Source organism: Schistocerca serialis, chromosome 1 (genome assembly GCF_023864345.2).
Source record: "Schistocerca serialis cubense isolate TAMUIC-IGC-003099 chromosome 1, iqSchSeri2.2, whole genome shotgun sequence".
In the NCBI taxonomy this organism is placed as follows: domain Eukaryota; kingdom Metazoa; phylum Arthropoda; class Insecta; order Orthoptera; family Acrididae; genus Schistocerca; species Schistocerca serialis.
In genome coordinates, this window is record NC_064638.1 from 806,284,431 (window position 1) to 806,300,030 (window position 15,600).

The following is a 15,600-nucleotide window of genomic DNA, read 5'->3' on the forward strand; positions in this document are numbered from 1 at the left end:
AATTATATCTAATTAACATTCAGTCAAGAAACCAAATAAATTCTGCTGGGCTTACTCTGTAAGCTGCTTGTGTTTGGTATCTATCTGTCAGCTGATGGAGATGTTGGTTTCAATATAAATATGTTAGGTATTGTCTATACCACCACTGATCTAAGAACAGCAATCTAGTAGAGGAGGAAATGACACTCTGCTGAAATCCAAGCGTATGGGAATTTGTAGCAACATAGGTTGCTTGTACAGTATCTGCAGTGGCAAAATGTTAAGGTCCTCTGCAAGCTGTAACCTCAAATTTGAGGAACTGAATCATATGTATTGCATGTGGTATCATGAAACACAAACATCAGTATACAAAAAAATTTTAAGTGCACCCAGTTTTACAATAAGGGAGCAGCCCATGATTTACAAGGCATTTACTCTCTATTTTCAGTGGTGACTTCAAGACTGCAAAACAGTTATTGAATGTTTATTTCTTTGTAGCTGCTCCTCTAGGGTTTTGAAAGGAGCACCTTATGTGTTGATCAGGATCACTGTACCTCCCAAGTATTGTAATTATTTTAATTCTTCGTTGTATATTTTACAGCAGTTTTTATGCACCTACTGTTTTAATCACCTTGCTGTTTTATTAATAACATTCACTATAAGCTATTATTGGTTTGTTCTTATATATCTTAATTACCTGGGAATGTAAACATTAATGTGTGGACACTAAGGACCATGCTGAGTGCTGTCATGCGAGAACAGACCGGAATTGTAAGTGCTTCGGAATTGTATACTCGTATTATAGCCACAGTGAAAAATGGATACAGAGTCGTTATTGTTACTCTGCACTCTTTAAGAATATGTTCTAATTTATTTTCAGAGTAGTGATCGCAAGATGATAGATTCCCTTTGTGAGAGAGCATTCTGCAAAGTACTGGATCTGTTACATGTGGATACAATAATTGCAGTTGGGAAGTATGCTGAGAAGCGTGCTGCTTCTGTGACAAAAGCAAATGGATTGAACCACATAAAGGTGCATTACTAGCTAAGTAATGTATAGATAAATTAGGAAACCAAATCAGTTTAAGAATTCATTTTATCTTGATCTTGTAGCAAATTAAAACACTACAAAAACAGTTAGATGTATAAGAAAATATTAACTTTTCACTGCTGACACTATCTATCAACAATTTAAAGTATAATATGGATGTCACGCATCCCCCACAATCTTTTGAGCTAAATGTTTTGCATTAACACCATTTCATGAATTGGAACTAACCAGGGAAGAAAATGGGACATGAGGGAGATCTGAACATGGATCTCCCCCTTTGCAGTCAAACATCGTAACCACATAATCACAACACCATGGCAATTGAAAATGGCCGATGTTCCACATCTTGATGTTGGACTCTTCAATGTTTCTATTTTTCTTCTTTTTCCGTAGTTCAGTACACCTTCTTCCTATTTTCACATCTGATCTGTGTTTAGTTTTTGACTGGTTGCCTATTAGGCCATCTTGCCACTAAATCTGAAGGAGGTGCGATGGGGAGTTTCCCTTGTAAGTAATCTGGCAATACATGTTGTAAAAGGAAATTTAAGACTGTTTCCATTCAGTGGTGAATTCACCTGTCACTAATGTTTATCCTGCAGAATTCTTGTGGTGTGCCGAACTCTTGAGTTATTTGTGTAATAAACTTTGTCTCCTTACTACCATCATTTCTAGATGTGGCATTCAGACAGTGGCATACTGGCATTGCTGAAAGGTTATGGTTTAATAACAGTTATTTGCTTGACTGAAGGAGTGGGAATCAACAAGATACAGTATAACCCCACTTTTACGTTCTCAGTATTAACGTTTTCCCACCGTTGACAACATTTTTTATTGCTCTTGTCAAGTTTCTTATGTCCACAATGTTAATTCACACCCAATTTTGTGTCACCATATTTATAATTTTACCATGATTTATGCTTTATGAAAAAATGGTCATGGAAAAAACGACATTGGCATGATATTGGCCATCAAGTAGTGTTTACAAACATTACGTGGTTAAGTTGCTTGACACCAAGTTGCTCTACTTACCGGATTTAAACTGATAAATGTGTAAAGTTGGAACAATTCATGCTGTATCTCTTTTAGTATTTGTTCGTTAGATTTTCCTTCGGTCTAGGATGTATTTATGCCTCATCTCCATATCTACATTTCTGTTGCTTCTAATTTTTTACTTTTCTTGTTTTTTCCCAAAATCCACCCTTCATAGCGTAGCTTAAAATGCTCTAATTATAGGTCCTGAATAATTTATTTCTTGCCTCTACATGAAAGTGAATGTTTGTTAATAAATTGCTCTTATTTCTCGTTTAAGAATCTAATTGAGGCGGCCCCATGGATTCTTGACTGGGTTTAAATTTGAGGAGTTTGGTTACCAGGGGAGTACAGCAAACACATCCTAGTGCTCTTTGAACCATGCACATACACTGCCAACTGTGTGACATATTGCAGTGTCCTGCTGGTAGTTGCTATCATGCCAAGGAAAAACAATCTGCATAAAGAGGTGAACACAGCCCCCAAGGATAGCTGCATACATGTGTTGAGCCATTGTGCCTTCCAGAAGTAAGAGATCATCCAGGGAATCCTATTAAAATATTTCCCAGACCATAATACTTCCTCCTCCAACCTGGACCCTTCTGATGATTGTTGCAGGTTGTTTGCTTTTAGAAGTTTCATGCTTAACATGCATAATTCATCTGAAAAGGCCATCTATCACCACTCAGTGGATATCCATCTGTGGTATTAGTGTGCAAATTCCAGCCTTTGTCGCCGATGAACAGCAGTCGGCATGGGTGCATGAACCAGGCCCTTACTGCAGAGGCCCATACACAGTATTTTTTGCTGAACAGTCAGTGAGGAGACACTGTTTGACAATGCCTTGGTTCATCTGGGTGGTCAGTTGCTCAGTGGTTGCCCTTCTGTTCACTCATACGTATCTCTGCAGCTGTCTTTCACCTATCTCGTATATGGCCCATGGTGTGCCATAGTTGCCTCGGCACCAGTTTTGGATAGTGCCATTTTGCTGTGCCCAGTATATTTTAACCACAGCAGCACACGAATGATTTACAAACTTAGCCATTCCAGAAATGCTTCCACCTTTGGCCAGGAATCAAATGATCCTGCCCTTTTGGATACCGGAGCAGTCACTCCATTTCTGCATTGCGACAATGACTGCACTGTTTTTTGCATCCCAGGATGTGCTTTATATACCCTCCACTGCTAATGCTGCCACCTGTGAGTGGTTGTTACACATTGACACTGAAGATAGGCAGTGGTCATAGTAATGTGAGTGGACAGTGTATTTCGTATGTTAATGTTTGTTCATCCTGATTTGTGCAATTTATCCATCATGATTATTCTAGTCTTGTTTGTGTTTATTTTCAGATTTTAGTCGTCCAAGGCACATGACGAAATTTTGAACATGTAGTTAAAGTCCTTTTCAGAATTTGCTAAGACTGGAAATTAAACACAATGTATTTTTTTACTAATAATTGTGATCATTTATGTGCCATTATTCATCATTTGTATTGCTGTTTTTATAAATGAATTTGGAGAGAGAAGACAACCTTGTTGGATACCTCGTTTTATGCTAGCCTCTCATTCAATGCTGTTGTTATCTGTGCTCTAATTTTTATATAGAATGAGAATCAATCTTTTATCACTCCAGTCTATTCCAGTTTTATTCATTTTTCCTAACAGTTTCTTCCAGTATATTGTGCGGCACTTGTTTTCCTCTTCGTCTTAATTCTTCTTTCTAAAATCATTTCGATGCCATCCCTGGTTCATTTTCCTTTCCAAATTCGTTGTTTCCTAAATATTGGTTAATCTTTCAGTGTTTCTTAACAATATTGAGAATAATTTTTGAAGCGTGGTGTAGAAATGCTAAGGTTCTACAATTTAGGCAGTCATTGGCTTTTTAAATTAATTCCATTGGTAGTATCCCATCTTTGACAGCACATGCCCACAAATCTGTACAGTTGTTCTGCTGCCTTATCTCCAGCGTTATTTAACAACTCGGCAGGTCTGTTATCTGTTTGTCACTTTGTTGCTGTTCAAGTTGTTTAAAGCATTGTTGAATTTTGCCCTGATTGTTGTCCTATGAATTCATTTTCCACTTCTTCCATTGTGCTTATTTAATCTAATCATCTCTGAAATCTTATCCATCATATACGTTGGGACATCAAAAGGTAAGTTACACATGCCTTACCATGATGAGAGCATTAGGCAACAAGAGTGGAATATTGTCAGAAAAAGAGTACATATTTCAGGTTTCCTGCAGACAGTTTTCCTGTAGTACAGATAACAGCTGCATTGCAATGTGGGAGTGAAATGGCGTGGCAACTGGAGACACAACCCAAAGCTAAAGTATGTGGGACAGTACAAATCTTGTGAGCAAAATGCCTAAATGAAGCCTAAATTCTACATCTCCATCTACATATGTACTCCACAAGTCACCACATGGTGCATGGCAGAGGGTACCTTGTACCACGACTTGTAATTTCTTTTCCTGTTTCACTCACAAATATAGGGGGAAAAACAGTGGTCTATATGCCTCTATACAATCCATAATTTTTATTATCTTATCTTTGTGGTCCTTATGCAGAATGTACATTGGCAATGATAGAATTGTTCCGCAGTCAACTTCAAATGCTGGTTCTCTAAATGTTCTCTATAGCGTTTTGTGAAAAGAATGTCACCTTCCCTCCAGGATTCTCATTTTAGTTCCCAAAGCATCTCTGCAATACATGCATTCTAATGTTCTGATGACTTAAAGTGTGAGTGTGGGTGTGGGTTATACTGATTTATTTCCCCAATCACATTCCACTTCTTTACGAGATGACTTACTTGGAATTTTGCAGCCCCTCTTCTTTACAGGAAGTCGGCTGCTGGAAAATCTCTTGACTTCTTCTCCATCAAATAGAGCTAGGTACAGGAACTTTTAAGCCTCTTTCTACTTATAAAATGAGTCATAATTCACACTTTCAACATACATGTGCAACTTTCTGTAAGTACCTTGTACCGGAAAACATTAGAAACAAAATGATTTACCAGATTATTTTATTAACTTTTAAAAACTGTTGCTTTTAATTGTATTATTATATACTGCATAAACTGCGTAGAACTAATATTTACTGCTACACATTGTACTACTTTGCATTGTATATCCTTTATCTTGTATCAAATTGACAAAACTAAGTCCAAAGTGTTGGGAGTTGTGTGACGTTCCAGCTGAATTCTTTCACAGCTAATCTGCAAGTTTCTTGTGGCTGCCTTGTTTTTTAAATACTACGCGTATGTCTGTTTTTTGACTGGTTGTTGTTTCAACTGATTTTTCTTTTAACAGTCAGGAAGAGAATCAAGGCTTTCCACAGCTTCCACTCACTGCTTTCAAAATTGCTTCACTGATCTATTACAGCACATCATCCACATACATGAAATTTTAAGTTTCTTCAAAATCTGACACTTAAGGTGAATACACTTTGGAGATTTAATTATGTGTCTTCCTCAACTGCTCCTCTGTCCATTGCACTGTATGAGTAATCTTAAATTGTTAAGGTGATTCTTAACAATTTACATGAAATTAAAGTCCTTTGTGAACTTGCAGACCTTCCTGCAAAAAAGATGGTGATATGTGGTATCATAAAAGGGTAGTTTGTTAATTATTGCATGTTCTGTATATTGTAATAGCACTTCTCATTATGATGGGAAAAAGTCAGTAATGAATCAGTCTTCATCAGGCTTCCTCATCAGCCTCATTAGTGGTCTCTCTCCAGCATTTTGTAAAGAAGGTGAAACACAGAGATTAGCCTGTAGTTCTTCAGATCATTTGTGTCTTTGCCTGGGTTTGCGCAAGTGTGACCTTAATTTTCTTTGACAGGTTAAGCATTCTTCAGAACTGGCACAGTTGTTCAACTGTAGAAATCAATTCACAGCAACAGGGCTGAAATTCGAATGTACTACATTCTTAGATAATTGAGGTCAGCTGGTTTGCTCGCCTTGAACTTACTCAAAGAAATCTCCATTTCTACAGTGAAATAGTGACACAAGTAATTCTTTCTTTAGATACTTTAAACAACAAATGCCGACCAGCTTCCTTTGCCATATGGCATCATTTGTGTGCATATGAGGTTACACTGCTGCTCTTCTAGTTATTGTCAGCTTTCTATACATTGGAGCTGCTACTTCTCTTTCAAGCAGCTCTTCAGTTAGCTTTACAAGGCTGATTGAGGGCACCCCATACCGGATTTCCCACTGAGGAAACAGACCTGGCAGTGCCAGGAATTGAGTACGGGTTCTTTACATGGCTGTCAGACGTGACTGCTCAGTACAGAGGCCAGAGGCAGACATCTTGGGTACATTGCCTGAAAAAATGTGCTCTTCTGTCATGATGGCCACAGTTGGCTTTCCACTTGACAGGAATTGGAACAGCTTGTTTGCCTTTGTGACTTTTTGTTCACATAGTATGTGCATTTGTTGTATTTGCTTAAGGAATAAATTAAACCACAGGAAACTTTGTTGCAGACTAGTAGGCTGAGCTGCATTAGCACAGATAAACAGGTTTTTTTTACACAAGCAGTCTCCAGGAGCTAAGCCATATCACCTGTCACTTGAGGTGTGGTGGGTGAGGAAGGAACCAGGTATCAATTCTACAGTAAAATCAGTTACATATTTGTAATAAGCTTTTCTGGATAAACAGTTATAGTAAATTATGAGGACTGACAGAAAGACATAATTCAAGATTAATAAACGTAAACATGGTCCGTAGTAGGCTGTAATGCGATGTCTATTTAATAGTGTGATTAGCTAATTTTTACTAATCGTCATTGTCAAACACATTTCTAACATGTGTATTCCATGTCATTTTCAAATGACTCTTAATTACACGTAAACATCAGCCATATTCCATCATTTTACAAAAGGATCCACACTAAGTTGCACCTTTTAAGATCGAATTCTGAACTTTGCTCTTTGTACAACAACATGGAGTTACCTTTCATAAAATGATGGAATATGGCTACTTTTTACTTGTAATTAACAGTGATTTGAAAATGACATGAAATACAGATGTTACAAATGTTCTTGACAATGATGCTTAGTCAAAATTAGATAGTCGCATGATTAAAGAAACATCGCATTACAGCCTATTATGGAGCATGTTTACATTTGTTAAGCATCTGGAAGCTGTTGATTCCCCAAAATTTTAATTCAAAATTGTTACAGTACATTAAAAATGCAGTAGCTTGCTGATTTATACAACAGCTGACTATCGAATTTTTGTTTGGAAGCCAAATACTTCCAGAAGTATATGAGACTGCAGTTGCCTATCTGCAGATTATTAGAGCATATTTTGAGTTAAGTCAGCACTCAGATCGAGTTCAGGACATATTCCCGTGCCATACCTCAAGATTTTGCTACAACTGATTTATTGATAATATGTATAGCAGCACAGGAAACATACAGTGTTCTTTGTGCTTTTCCTTAATTCATTAGTGAGTGATACTCCCTGCAAAAGGGCAAGCCATCTGTTTCTGTCATGATTTACAATTAACACATCCATATGCAGGAGTGAAGAGAGAAGGTGATAAGCAGGAAGGAGGCTGTCGAATGCTGGCTCAGAGGTGACATGTGATATCAACATGGAGCACCCTGTCTGTCATACAGGTACTGTGGTGCCAGAAGCATAACACCTACTACTTCTTAGCATAGGAAATGGAAGAAAGATTATTTTGTGCAACATGGAGTTTTTAGCACTCTTCCAGTGAGGTTGCTGTTTCGGTGATACAAGTGATTTCTGCAGCATATGGGAATGGATAACCAAGAGCGCTAACTTATTGAAGCCTTCATATTCTTAATGAACTACTGCAACTACTGTTCTTGTTAAACACAGTAGAAAACTTAACCCAATTTGCCTTCTTAAAATTGTATCAGTTTGAAAGGTCCCATCAGTGGTTTTACTGTCAGTTAGAACATACACACAACAGGTCAATGCCATTGTTCATTACTGGATGAATACTGATTTTGTGCACTGTTTCGCTTTACAGTCACTCACAAACAGCAGATGTAGGTTATAAGGATATTGCTATCCTTTAATGGCATTGCAAGCTAGAATTTTACTGGCATGGGTAAGTTCATGAGTTTCGGTTTAAGTTGTTTTTGAAAGCCCTTGACCTCACACAATGAATAACTAAAATAACCAAAAGCAACTGACTCTAATTCCACACAGAGTGTAGATAAGCAAGAAATTGCTTGTCCTGTCACATTCCATTGGTAGTACATCTTTATGGATATTTCTATTTAATTGCAAAATATGCCATCTTTTATCTGTCTGTTCCCTAGTAAGCACACTTTTTCTTATCTTCATTTGGTAGTAGTTTCATTTTTGAGATATAATATATGCCATGGAGAAAAGAACAGCAATTGATCACAAAATCTGTCATTTTATTACAGCAGATGCTGTTATAAAAACAATGTATTTCACGATCGATTGCTGTTCATTTCTCCATTGTCTATTTTAAGTGATTGCTACATACAACAGGCTCACATGGATTTCAATCTGATGTAATATGTGTTATTAGGTTGTGAATTTCATAGTGACTGTTTTGGTTGTGTTTCATGTTTTTCATAAGAAAAACCTAACTGTTTGCTGCCGTCCTAGAAACATAAAGGCCTCTTGTGAGCATTTTGTTGTCTAACAAGCTATTATACCCTTCTGTCCCGCAAAAATGGAAATCCACTGCAGAGGAAACACGAATTGGGCTATTGAATGGAAGGTCAAAGTCATTAGTCACCTATGATTGTGTACCTAAATTTGGCACAGTAGTGAAATTGATTTAAATTGGTAACTTAGATACATCTAAAAGAAAAGTTCACATGTATCAGCTTCTCGTACAACAGGAGTATACATAAAGAACATTTTGCATCCCCAACACCTTCAATTTCTTAAAGGAAATATCTCCAGCCATAATCTAGTACTACAGAACACTTTCCTTAGTGGAATTATTCTAATGTTCTCTTATAGAGAAAACTAGGACACTGTTGGCCTGAAATAATGTTATCGGCATTAATTAAATGACAACCTGTTAGTTATGAAATCGCAAGTAATGTTTGTGTCTAAATTTTTCTCTCATCTTAGTCCAGTCAAAAAAAAAACTGCTACTTAATTAATATTTGGATCTCAGTTGGACAAAATTTATCATAATACCATAAATGGAACTTACTAGTTAGCATGCATTCATACACTTTCATTAAATATTGATGTTGCATTTTAACCTCATTACCATCATCTGTCATTTACATACTTATTTTTAATGAGTGTCTCATACAGAATTGAAACTACAGTACATTTGCCTTTGCATTTGTGTTTTACTTTTAGTTTTGGAGGGTGGGGCATGCTATTAGTGTAGTTAAATATGAAACAATTACTGCCAGGTGATGTGTACTATTATACACTACACCAATATTTACTGCAAATTAACACATGCTGTATTTAACCATCCACACAAACTGAATGATGGTTTCCTTCATGATCATCTATTTGTGTTCCAGATTGTTACTATTCTACATCCCAGCCCACGGAATTTCAATTCAAAAAACTGGGAAGAAGAAACTAAAGCACTATTACAGAAAAATGATTTAATGAAATTTTTTTGTGATGCTTGAAATATATTATACAGAACAACATTGTTAATGACATTCCAGTTGAGAGCAAATGTTCTATAATGCAAATACTGAATATTCCAAGACTGTGCATCATTGCTCAATTGGTATAGGGTGTGCCATGAAAGTGAGCCCCTTATGTCAATGATAATGTTTCAGTAGTGTAGCTGACAGCAATTGCTGTTTGTCACTCATAGATAAACCACTTGAAAAGGCAGTTTACAGACATGGAGCTCAGTGTGGTACAATTGTGAGTATATTTTACAGAGTTAAATATACCACAACACTTGTATTAGAATAATCAGTATTTCAGTTTTTGTGAAGCATAATCTTGTACCATTGTAACATGTAGTAAGAATGTTGGTGACACTGTTTGAAGAACAGAAAATTACTTGGAGCAAAAACTAGCAAGTAAGACATAATGTAGTGCACAGGAAGCAATAAAAGATTCAGACCATTCTATTAAATTATTATCCTCAGCTATGTTGATCAAGACTTTTGGTCAGGTGAATACAGGGTTATAAATACAAAGTCAAATAAGGGTAATGCAGGAGTAGGTTTAATAATGAATAAAAAATAGGAATGCGGGTAAGCTACTACAAACAGCATAGCGAACGCATTATTGTGGCCAAGATAGATACGAAGTCCACGCCTACTACAGTAGTACAAGTTTATATGCCAACTAGCTCTGCAGATGATGAAGAAATTGATGAAATGTATGATGAGATAAAAGAAATTATTTAGGTAGTGAAGGGAGACGAAAATTTAATAGTCATGGGTGACTGGAATTCAAACATAGGAAAAGGGAGAGAAGGAAACATAGTAGATGAATATGGATTGGGGCTAAGAAATGAAAGAGGAAGCCGTCTGGTAGAATTTTGCACAGAGCATAACTTAATCATAGCTAACACTTGGTTTAAAAATCATGAAAGAAGGTTGTATACATGGAAGAACGCTGGAGATACTCAAAGGTATCAGATAGATTATATAATGGTAAGACAGAGATTTAGGAACCGGGTTTCAAATTGTAAGATATTTCCAGGGGAAGATGTGGACTCTGACCACAATCTATTGGTTATGAACTGTAGATAAAAACTGAAGAAACTGCAAAAAGGTGGGAATTTAAGGAGATGGGACCTGGATAAACTGACTAAACCAGAGGTTGTACAGAGTTCCAGGGAGAGCATAAGGGAACAATAGACAGGAATGAGGGAAAGAAATACAGAAGAAGAAGGATGGGTAGCTTTGAGGGATGAAGTAGTGAAGGCAGCAGAGGAACAAGTATTGTATTGTATTGTATTTTTATTGATCCAGGCAATCATAGTATTGTACAGCTGTACATATGATATTGGATAGGTCAAGAGAGCTATTTACAGTAATTTTTACAAATTGATGTTTACATTATTTTGTAGCAAGGAAATTATCTTTCTTCAACAAAACAGTTAATACAAATCAAAGAGATGTAAGGTTTTACATACGATATTGGATAGGGCAAGGGAACATATTTGCAGGTAATATTTAATAAATTGTTTTTACATTATTTTGCAATGAGGAAGTTAGCTATTTTTAACAAAACAGTAAATGCAAATGTTTTATGGTAAAATACAAACAGCCAATACAAATGTAATAGTAAAGTAGTCCAGTGTATTTCATAGACATGCACAGTATATAATTTTCAGACCTAATTGAACATTTATCATATTTTTTACATTTTTAACCCCTTTCAAAAAAATGATCAACTGCATAAAAGCAATGGTCCAAGAGATATTTTTTTAACTTATGTGTGAAGGCTCTTGGGTTCTTTGTTGCTTTGATTTCATTGGGTAAATTATTATACATTTTTATCCCAACATTTAAAACACTTTTTTGGTAGCAGGTAGTTCTGGACTGAATCATATGTAGGTCAGATTGCTGCCTTGTTGCATAGTTATGAATATCTCCATTGAATTTTAGTGTGCAGTCATTGTTTAACAGGTATGACTTGACAAATGAGACGATATTATAAATGTAAGCAGAGGGCAGTGTCATAATGCCATTTGTTTTGAAATGTTGTCTGCATGATTCATTATGTCTTAGATTACATATTATGCGTATTGCCATTTTTTGCATTTTGAAAATATATCTACCTCCAGGTGAGTTCCCCCAAAATATGATTCCATACTGTAATGTAGAATGGAAGTAAGCATAATATACATGTATGAGAACAGATTTTGTGACTGATTTTTTGAGTATCCTTAAAATGTAACACACAGTTGAGAGTTTTTTGAGATATAATTTGTGTGTATCTCCCACTTAAGATTTTCTGCAAGCCATATGCCAAGAAACTTGACAGAGTCCACACACATAAGCTCTTGGTTATTTAGAATCACATCAGGCATTTCTTGTTTTTGGGATGAGAGTCTGAAGTTGATGTAGGTTGTTTTCTGTATGTTTATAATCAGTTTGTTCTCGTTGAACCATTTGCTGAGTGACGACATAAGTGGTTTAATTTTTTGGTTGTGGTCCTCTGTATCAGTACCCGTTATTAGAATACTTGTGTCATCGGCAAATAGTGTGGTATGTCCTGTAGCAAGCTTTGTGCTTATATCATCAATGTATAGCAGAAACAGTATGGGTCCCAGGATTGAGCCTTGTGGCACACCATATCTAATAGGCATTGTGTCAGAGGAGTGGACAGTAGATTGATGGGTGGTTGTATTCTTTTTTTCAAAATTAATTTCAACTTTTTGAAATCTATTTGACAGGTAAGATTCTAACCATTTGTTTGCAATTCCTCTTATACCTTTATTTGCTAACTTCTTAAGGAGTATGGTATGGTCAATTACATCAAACGCTTTGGATAAATCTAAAAAGATACCAGTAGTGATTTCCTTATTATCCAGTGCTTTTAAGGTTTCGTTGAGATATTCATAAATAGCTGTGGTAGTTGTCTTTTGCTTTCTAAAACCATGCTGGTGTTTTGTCAATAAGGATAGTTTATTAGTAAAGTCTTCCAATCTGGTGTAAAATAATTTTTCAAATATTTTTGAGAATGAGCTGAGTTGTGCTATGGGCCGGTAATTGGCTACATCATTTTTAGAGCCCTTTTTGTGAAGTGGGGTAATTTTAGATGTCTTTAGTAGGTCAGGGAAAACTCCGTTTGTAAAGGATGCATTTATTATGTGGGTTAGGGGTTCTACAATGGATTCTCCACATTTCTTAACAATTAAATCAGGAATATTGTCACTACCACTGGAGTACTTATTCTTTAGTCCTTTTATAACTGTAAGTACTTCAGGATTGGAGACTTTGTGAAGAAACATTGATGCCTGTACCGGTGCGGTTTCTATTAGTGTTTGGTGTTGAGCATTTGGTCTGTGGCAGTTTTTCTTTATCAGGTTTTCTGCTATTTTGCTAAAATAGTCATTAAAACCATTTACTATTTTTTGGGGATCTGATGTGACTTCATCATTTAGGTTTAGTTTTAATGTTTTGTTTATAACATGCTGCTTACTGTTTGTTTCATTTTTTACAACCGTCCACAAGCCTTTCATTTTATTGTTAGATTCCTTTATAAATTTATCATTGTATAATTTTTTTGCTTGTTGGATAACTTTCCTATAGATTGCAAAATAGGTCTTACAATATGACCCAAACTGATCATCGACGTCATGGTGTTTCATGTGATTTTTTAAGTCACGCTTTTTTTGGCTGGAAATCCTTATCCCTTTTGTTACCCATGAGTTTGTGTGTTTGTTTCCGATTTTCCTGGATTTCAGTGGAAATGCAGTATTGAAGTGTTGGAGAAATGTTTCATGGAAGGAATTAAATATGTAGTTTACATCATTTTCTTTATAGACCTCTGCCCAGTTTTCAGCCCTTAACAGATAGTTAAAAAGCCGTATACTATCATCATTAAATTGCCTTTGCATTTTAGTTATTGTGGGATATTGTCCTATGTAATTTAAATTCGCTGTTAGTATTTGGGCTTCATGGTCACTGTAACCTGTGCTGATGACTTCGATTGAGTGGTGCAGTTTGTCTGTGTTTATGAAAATCTGATCTAGAGCTGTTCTTGAATTTTTTGTGATCCTGGTTGGTGTGTTTACAGTTGGGGATAGGTTGAATGAATTTGTAATATTCAACAATTCGTCTTTGTTTTTTCCAGGTGTGAGGAAGTCAATATTAAAGTCTCCACTTATTAATAGATTTTTGTTTAGTGAGTGAATTTTTGTGAGTAGTGCTTCGAGGGAGTTTTTGAAGGTTTGGATGTTTCCATCAGGGGCTCTATATATATTCAGTATCAATAGGTTATAGTCTGTTAAGATAATTAAGGAGAATTCAAAGTCTGTTTCTATTTGCATATTATTGTACTTTGTGAGGCTTTTGTATCTTAAATATTTTTTGACATAGATTGCTGTACCACCTCCCTTACTTTTGTTCCGACAGGAATAACCAGCTAGAGTAAATTCGCCAAGTGGGGTTTTTTTAATTTTGTCTTCTGTTAACCAGTGTTCAGTAATACAGAGAACATCTAAGTGTGGCTTTGTTTTTAGGAAGAGATCTATTTCTAGTAACTTATTAAACATTGACTGCACATTATGGTGTAATATTTTAAAGGATAATAGTGACTGTTTTCCAATGGAATGATTTTTGACACCACTCACCGGGTTTTCTTGTAGTTTTGGTTCATGAAAATTTTGCTCTGCACCTGTTTTCCTTTGGTTTGCTGCTAGCAGGGAGCTACTAGTGTTCTTGCCCATAAAAAATCCTGGCTGTGGACTGGAGGTCTGCGTTTTCGTGTTGAAGAAGTAGGTAAAAAGACGAGGGCTAGTAGAAATCCCTGGGTAACAGAAGATATATTGAATTTAATTGATGAAAGGAGAAAATTTAAAAATGCAGTAAATGAAGCAGGCAAAAAGGAATACAAACGTCTCAAAAATGAGATCGACAGGAAGTGCAAAATGGCTAAGCAGGGATGGCTAGAGGACAAATGTAAGGATGTAGAGGCTTATCTCACTAGGGGTAAGATAGATACTGCCTACAGGAAAATTAAAGAGACCTTTGGAGAAAAGAGAACCACTTGTATGAATATCAAGAGCTCAGATGGAAACCCAGTTCTAAGCGAAGAAGGGAAAGCAGAAATGTGGAAGGAGTATATAGAGGGTCTATACAAGGCCGATGTACTTGAGGACAATATTATGGAAATGGAAGAGGATGTAGATGAAGATGAAATGGGAGATACATTACTGCGTGAAGAGTTTGACAGAGCACTGAAAGACCTGAGTCGAAACAAGGCCCCCGGAGTAGACAACATTCCATTAGAACTACTGACAGACTCGGGAGAGCCAGTCCTGGCAAAACTCTACCATCTGGTGAGCAAGATGTATGAGACAGGCGAAATACCCTTGACTTCAAGAAGAATATAATAATTCCAATCCCAAAGAAATTAGGTGTTGACAGATGTGAAAATTACCGAACTATCAGTTTAATAAGTCACAGCTGCAAAATACTAACGCGAATTCTTTACAGACGAATGGAAAAATTGATAGAAGCCGACCTCGGGGATGATCAGTTTGGATTCCGTAGAAATGTTGGAACACATGAGGCAATACTGACACTACGACTTATCTTAGAAGAAAGATTAAAGAAAGGCAAACCTACGTTTCTAGCATTTGTAGACTTAGAGAAAGTTTTTGACAATGTTGATTAGACTACTCTCTTTCAAAATCTGAAGGTGGCAGGGGTAAAATACAGGGAGCGAAAGGCTATTTACTATTTGTACAGAAACCAGATGGCAGTTATAAGAGTCGAGGGGTATGAAAGGGAAGCAGTGGTTGGGAAGGGAGTGAGACAGGGCTGGAGTGAGACAGGGTTGTAGCCTATCCCCGATGTTATTCAATCTGTATATTGAGCAAGCAGTAAAGGAAACAAAAGAA

General features: G+C 36.4%; 1 protein-coding gene across 3 annotated transcripts in view; it reads left to right on the forward strand.

Annotated features, from left to right (window-relative positions):
• LOC126484046 (single-strand selective monofunctional uracil DNA glycosylase) overlaps positions 1-10,139 on the forward strand; it is a 43,215-nt gene extending 33,076 nt beyond the window's left edge. Inside the window, exons 3-5 of one of the 3 annotated variants that reach the window (XR_007587803.1) lie at positions 860-1,012; positions 7,590-7,687; positions 9,572-10,139. Coding sequence is in view for 2 of the 3 variants with exons in the window: in XM_050107390.1 (XP_049963347.1) it covers positions 860-1,012; positions 9,572-9,685 (267 nt within the window). In the remaining variant the exon portion in view is untranslated. The remainder of the gene's footprint in view (positions 1-859; positions 1,013-7,589; positions 7,688-9,571) is intronic. The other 2 variants (XM_050107390.1, XM_050107402.1) reach the window with 2 other exon arrangements.
• The last annotated feature ends 5,461 nt before the right edge of the window (positions 10,140-15,600 follow it).